The 7,456-nt window shown below is 35.9% G+C and overlaps 1 protein-coding gene across 1 annotated transcript; it reads right to left on the bottom strand.

Moving 5' to 3' along the window:
* Positions 1 to 2,746: 2,746 nt before the first annotated feature.
* Positions 2,747 to 4,243, bottom strand: LOC110713071 (protein FAR1-RELATED SEQUENCE 7-like). The gene is made up of 4 exons (XM_021891533.1): positions 4,089 to 4,243; positions 3,905 to 3,983; positions 3,670 to 3,807; positions 2,747 to 2,920 (listed from the first exon to the last, which is right to left on the bottom strand). Exons 1-4 carry the CDS (start codon positions 4,241 to 4,243, stop codon positions 2,747 to 2,749), a joined length of 546 nt encoding a protein of 181 aa, XP_021747225.1.
* Between the last annotated feature and the right edge of the window lie 3,213 nt (positions 4,244 to 7,456).

Below are 7,456 nucleotides of genomic sequence, written 5' to 3'. Positions count from 1 at the left end.
CCTTACGAGAAGCTGAATGAACAAGTCAATGCTGGCTTAGCATTGTCACGGTCCAACAGGTTATAGTGTCCCGGTGACAGTGGAGGATGTGGCTGATCCATTAGTCAAGAGTATGCAACGTCATGATAGAGGCGTTCATTATGAAATTAGGGATGATGAGACGTTTGAAGTCATTTATGACTATGTGTATGGGCTGGACGGAGTAAAAATTAACAAAATGATGGACTGAAATGATGGGCTAGACGGAACTTACTTCCAAAATGATGGGCTAGACGGAACTTACTTCCAAAATGATGGGCTTTATGTGATACAGCCTATATATAACAAGGAAAATCACATTAAACAAGCCTAATTAGTTCAACTATTCAATATGCCAATTGCCCATTTGTAAACATTATCAAGTACAATATATGCTTAGAATGGACCAAATTAATAATCTGAAAGCAGTTTTGGCTGCATATGATGGAGCATGTTAAGAAAATGGACTAGCCTAGTTGAAGTACAGCACAACCCTGAATAGAACTTCAGAATATGCAATAGAGGGAGTCAATATATGGAGTCACGACTCTTTACACCTCCATGTTCTAACAAACACTAAGCATTTTGATTACATAGCTGCAGTTGACCTGGGGTCACAACGTAATGTTTGCAACTTAAAAGTTAACAGTCATAAGAACCATACAACTAATTGCTTTTGCTGAAAAGGTTTGAAAATAGACCAACACCTCCTAAAGAGTGCATTAAGATCTAATGCAAATGTTGCGCTACAACACTCAGAACAGCTCTGGTTCAATTGCACATTCCTGCTGAGATCAAAGTCATCATATGGAACATCGTGTGCAGGAGTCACATTGTAGAACTCAGTGTAAGGGTGTTTCCTTTTCGCCTGGGAACAAAATTGCATCAGTCCATATGTTGCAAGAGTCACAAACAATAGCACAGAAACAGGAGGAGGTTAACTAAATACCGGTAACGTCTTTGGTTGGGCTAATTCACCTGCAGCTCCGGGTTGTGCTTGTGATTGGCCTCTCTGTGGTACAAAGAAATTTAAACGCAGAATATGTCCAAATCAAAACAATACTGAATGCAAACATATACAACCAAGCTGTCAGATATGAGTGTAGAACACTGACCAGCATACTGACCTTAGTGGTTTTCACCTTGCCTGCGTTGTACCCTAACTCAACCAATGTTTTGTTTCTTGAGCCCTTTGGCTGACCTCGTGGCCTCTTTTGATTTTCAGGATCTTGAATTAGGTACCCTGAAGACTTTCCCCCAACATATTCTGAGTTATTGGGGGTACTTGTATTACCCCCACGCAGGTACATTACTAGGCTTGGAGATTGGAGTGCCTCCAGGTTGAGGAGGATTGGATGACCCTATTTTAGAACATGGGACCACGGTACTTAGAACCACAGAAGGAGCATGATTAGTCATGTGTTTTGCACGCCACTCACGTACTTGAGCACGAATCTTGTCACTGCTTGTCGGACAACATCTATTGTATCGTCATCAATGGCAGATGCTTCATCACACAAAGCCTCAAGGTTTGGAATTAGCTTGTTGTAACGAACACATTCCTCTGTTTGAGTAGGATCATGATATGAAACTTTGATACGTGTGTGTTTCCTCAACACATCCTTGTGCCGCCGATGAAGAACATATTCCGATGGAAAATATGTCACAAAGTTTTGATCCCATACTCTAATCACATGCTTATAAAGAATCCCATCCTTTTCAAACTTCCTACAATCGCAACTAATGTGTTTGGTGACTGTTGGGGATAATACTAAAAATACAAGGGACACAAAGAAGAAATCGGAATTAAACAATAATAACCTTCGAGGCGTGAATGGAATCACTTTCCCAAAAGTAATATTTCGACCCTTAAACTACAACCCGGGTATCACGAAATCACTTAGGAGATACAACGAAGAACAATCACAATTATGTGTAGTATAATTATGATTCAATGTAATCTATTATATTTATTTTGTGATGATAAACAATGACAAACACATGCAAATTGAATTTTAATGAAGAGTTAAAAATCTAATCATCTCTTCACAACCCTTACGTTGAAAATATATATGCAGCATGCAAAAAGTGAATAGACATTATTCCAAAAGGTGTCATATCCAAAAAGGTGGATAGACATTATTCCAAAAGGTGCCATATACATAAAAGTGAATAGACACTATTCCAAAAGGTGTCATATACATAAAAGTGAATAGACACTATTCCAAAAGGTGTCATATACAGTTTATTTCATCAAGCAATGCAATACTTTAAGTAACTCAACAGTGACAGGGTTAAAAATAAGTGAGTTAAACCTCCTCAAATCAGTGATGGTTTCCTCATTTGAACCTTCTCGAACAACCCAGATGCGATCTTCAACCAAACAATGAATTTCAACGTCACTGATATTTTTCTCCTCCTTAATCTGTACATATAACAACCTTGCACATTCTATTTGAACTTCTTGGAACTTTGCATCAGTATATATTTTCTGAAAATACCTTTCCACCTTGAATCCACTCACAAGCCGTCTTATGTACTTTGAATCCCTTGCATCTGCATCCGTCTCATTTGTTACCCTTTTCTTCATCGGGCTCGAGTATTTTTCATGAAACTCAAAGAGCTTTGTTTTCCGAGTAACAAAGCCATCAAAAAACCGGTTTATACTCTCAACCCGTTGCATAGTTTTCATACCAGCCCAAAAGTACTCTTTCACGTAAGCCGACACCTACATGTGCCTCTCAATAAATAGCTCTTGCAGCCATTCATTGTCCTCGAGGCCATACACCTTCGTTGCATCATTCCATCTACTAATAAATTCATTGACAGTGAAGCTGTCATAAATTACATTCTTCAATGGATTCTTGAACTCATTGTACCTGTCATGTATCACTTTATTGTCCTGAACGAGCATTATCATAATACATAAAGAAAGGTATTGCAGTACAGAAGTCAATATATTCATGTCACAGATACCTACAACACAACATAGCTACTGCTTTGGGAAGTTCATGCTAATGTAATATTTTGTTTTTTAAAGGGCCTGCTATTTCAATATTCTGGACATAGTTACCACCACAACAACAAAGAATCTACATTACAGAGCTCATGCCTATTTAACATTCATGAGCCTCATACCAACAAAACTAACATGTGGCATCAACTTTAAAAGGAAAGCCACTCCTAATATGAACTAGGTCTGGCTGGTAGAACAAGAGAATGGTCTTCTGCAAATAACAAAAATCATACTCATACTGGAATCATTGAATTGATCAACTTGTATTAGGCACATGGTTGCTCATAGGAAGTAAATATAATCCAGGTAGTTAGCAATAATTTGAAGAACATTACTGCCTACTGTTTCTACATGAAAATATAAATAGGAACTCAACACTGCAACAATACCAGACCCACAATTAGGCTCAACATTCTAAATACTGATAAGTTCAAATGAAGTACAATGCAAAAATAATAACAAGTTTGGCATTACAGTAAACAATGAATGACCAATAAGTACAAGACAAACATTAAATTCAAACACTAAAAGAACATGTACAAAGGCAATACTTATAGGGCACACTTCCCAAGTTTTTTAGGGAATTTCCTCATGATATGCCATATACACCATCGGTTGTGTGTGTTAGGCATGACTTCAGCTAACGGCTTCCGCATAGCAGCTGCCTGATCAGTTAGGATGGCGACAGGAGCTTTATTTCCCATGCAAGAAACCCATTGTTCAAAGACCCAACGATAGGTATCACAATCTTCATTGAGAAATGAGAGCACAACCTAACAAAATAGATTGTCCATGGTGGTTAACTCCCACAAAATTAGCAAAGGGTAGCTCGTACTCATTCGTGAGGTATGTTGCATCGAAGCAAACTACATCTCCAAAGTCTTCATCAGCTACCCGGCTCCTTGCATCCACCCACATGACATCTTTTAGGCGACCTTCCTCATCCAACCTATGAGCATGATAAAAATTTTGATTATCAGCTTGCATGTAATCAAAGTAGGCCATCATAGCTCATGCATCTCCCCCGACCATCTTGTGCCGCATTTTCTTATACACCTCATGTTGGAGATCCTTGACATTAGGCAAGTTTTCATTCTCAGTTCGTAAAAAACCGCGAATTTGAGACATGGGTACACCCACCTCATAATAATTCAACAACCTCTTTCGTACGGTTGAAGTTATCTTCTTTATACGATACTCTTTAACCATATTTGCCATACTTGGAGAGAGGGTATGAGTATGTTCCAAGACAACAGTTTTCAACACCCAAATCCCTTCAGCATTCACACTCCCGTACACCCTAGCTAAGCACTCACATTTTTTAGATTTCGTTTGCCTCTTGCGAGCTCTACCTCACTGATAACACCGTTCACATTTCCTGCACTTCCACCAACTTCCATTAACTTTGACCTTTTTTTTGCCTCACGCTTCGCCCTCGTATCTGGTGCACCCCAACATTCACACCTCCAAGTTATTCCCCTTCTCTCTTTCTTACTAGTGAATGAACCTTGCACCCTAGTAACCCCAAATCCACACTACTCGGCCTAAGTTTTGTAGTAAAGCTCAATTTCCTCCCAACCTTTAAAAAGCATTCCAACTTTTAGAGGCTCAACACAAGCATCACCACTCAGCTGATTGGTAGAAATTGTAGTTTCAAAAGTATCACCAGTCTGCATTGGGAAACAGAATTGGTTTGTAGTGTAATTTCCACATTACGTGTCAAGTGGGTGACCCGCTAATATATTGTTTTAATTAATTAAATCCCACTATTTAAGTTAATACATATATCCAATTACAGAAATGCTCATATTAAATCAATACTGTATAAAAGATAAGTGTCCTTTGATGGATTAGATTACTTAGCCGATTAATCATTTATTTATAAATAATTAATAACAGATAACAGTTATTGATATAAAAGATAGTTGGTTTTATCGGACTAAAATCAGGCTCTCTGCTCTCCTCTATTAAGGACAAATGGACTACATATAAAATATATATATATTCATATATATATATATATATATATATATATATATATATATATATATATATATAAGGGTTATGTCTTCTTTTAGAAATTAACTTTGTTTTCATTCCATCACTAAGGACACAAATAAAAAACATCCAGTAATTAAGTTAGATAGAGAGAGAGAGAGAGAGAGAGAGAGAGAGAGAGGAGAAAGGTTTGGTATTGTTATTCTTCCCTATCAAGGTTTATCCAACCAAAGGTACAATCATGGCTTCAAGCTCATCTAATGGTATATAATGTATCAATTGATTCTAGGCTTAAGGTTTATTTCCGCATTAAATTTCTTAAGTATTTCTTACATTTGGTATCCGAGCCTGTTTTGATACATGCATTAACGAATTTGTTGATTTGAGCTTGTTCATGAGCTTGCCGAAAATCGTTCATGCATGCCATTTTTTTTTTTTTTAGATTCCTTAAAGTTAATATTATGCTTAATTAACTTAGGGCTTTTTTTCACCATGTTGATGTAAATTTATGGTATGAATTAATTGTTTTTTCATCAACTATATAATATTATTTTTGCATGCATCTTTTTTGCATTTTACGCCCAAAATAATGAATTAGGTCATTCTTGTAATCGTTTTTTTGGCCAAATTGATGCATGGATTATGTTTGTCATGTTGTTATTGATATATGGTGAAATTTAATTGCCTTTTGGTTGCATGCACAAAGAGATTTTCGCAATTTAGGGTTCGAAAATACCATTTTCGTATGTAGCCCAAGTTGGATTTTTCCGGACATGAAATTGATGATATATTGCAAAATTGATTGAGGGGAAATGATAGAATCATATTATAGTTAATATAAATGATTTTTATAGCATTTTAACATGCTTCCTTGATGAATTATGAATTGATTTTGCATGAAGAACGAAGAACCCTAATTTTTTCGGTTGAAGATCTCTCAAATTGGGTGAATTTTGTGTGTGGTTTTTACAAATTGTTTTGGGGATTTTGATTGTTACATGATTATGTATCTACATGTACCTTCAAATCATTTTTTCATGAAGTAGATTTTCTGGGCTAATTTAGTTCTTATTTTCGGTAATGGTTAATTAAATATATAACCATAATAAAATGAAATAAAATTGGGGCTTTTATCATATTTGTGTATTAAATTATTATTATGAATTTATGAAAATTTTTATTTGGACATTATGGAATGCTTAAATGTTGGATTGTCCACTAATTTGAATTTAAGCTTAAAAATTCATATTATGGTAAATTGTGAACTAACTCTTCTAAGAGTATGTCGTATGTAAAATTAATGGGTGTATGAATCACTAATTTAGATTGTCACCAAAGTGGCCTAAAGAAGTGAAGTATGCACTTATTAATTTAAATAAAATTTTAAGGAAGACTTATTAAGGATAAAGTGTGTTTGTGATTAGGGATTAATACTAGCCCAAAGGAGAGTATTGATTTTCTAACCACAATATGAAAGTTAATTATTTGTGTTATTTATGTAGGTATAATGGAAACCCAAAGGTTACATGTAAATAGCACAAGCAATTGAATATTTAAGCTTCCGTGGAATGAACAATATATATGCTTAAATTTACCCAAAGGAAATTTTTTGTGATATCAATGGTTCATCCTAATATTTTGATATGAGGTTTAATTGTGAGCATTATGTTTTATTTGAACAGTTCCCACTTCATTGCACAACATGGCATCTGGAATGATTGTGTTTGACGGGTCTAATTTTGCGGAATGGCAAGAAAGGCTTCAATTCTCACTGGGAGTATTAGATCTTGACATGGCTTTAATTACAGAAAAACCTGCGAAAATAACGGATGAAAGTACTCCGGCACAGGTTGAAAATTATAAAGCATGGACAAGGTCTAATAGACTCAGTATGATGTTTATGAGAATGACTATTGCCAGCAATATTAAGACCTCTCTTCCGACTACTGAGTCTGCCTCAGAATTTCTGAAGAATGTCGAGGAGCGTTTTAAAAGCGCTGATAAGTCCCTTGCAGGCACATTAATGGCTGAATTGACCACCGTGAAAGGTGTTCAACAACATATTTTGAACATGTCTGAAAAGGCTGCAAAACTTAAAGCATTGGGCATAGGCATAGATGAGTCCTTCTTAGTACAGTTTATTCTTAACTCACTTCCATCGCAATTTGAACCATTCAAAATTCAGTATAATGCTAATAGTGAAAAGTTGAATTTGAATGCGTTGTCAAGTACATGTGTTCAGGAGGAAGTGAGGTTAAGACAAGAAGGAAAATGCCTTGCTCTTAATGTATCTCAAGTAAGCATGAAAAGGAAAAGAAAGTTTCGGAATGATAAGAAAATCTCACCAAAGAAAGATAGACCTGGGGAAGGTAACCAGAGTCATGAGAGAAAATTCACTGTCAAATTCTACTTTTGTGGCAAGAA

The sequence above is a fragment of the Chenopodium quinoa genome, unplaced genomic scaffold (genome assembly GCF_001683475.1).
Source record: "Chenopodium quinoa cultivar QQ74 unplaced genomic scaffold, ASM168347v1, whole genome shotgun sequence".
NCBI lineage: Eukaryota > Viridiplantae > Streptophyta > Magnoliopsida > Caryophyllales > Amaranthaceae > Chenopodium > Chenopodium quinoa.
This window is presented reverse-complemented; position numbering and strand designations above follow the sequence as displayed.

Excerpts from the sequence above, each read along its gene's own strand:
- LOC110713071 (XM_021891533.1), bottom strand. The coding sequence starts at position 4,243 with ATGGTTAAAGAGTATCGTATAAAGAAGATAACTTCAACCGTACGAAAG. Across the intron at positions 3,984-4,088 it reads AAGGATCTCCAACATGAGGT|GTTGGATGAGGAAGGTCGCC; the intron begins GTATAAGAAAAT and ends TCATGCTCATAG. Across the intron at positions 2,921-3,669 it reads TGCGGAAGCCGTTAGCTGAA|GACAATAAAGTGATACATGA; the intron begins GTCATGCCTAAC and ends ATGCTCGTTCAG.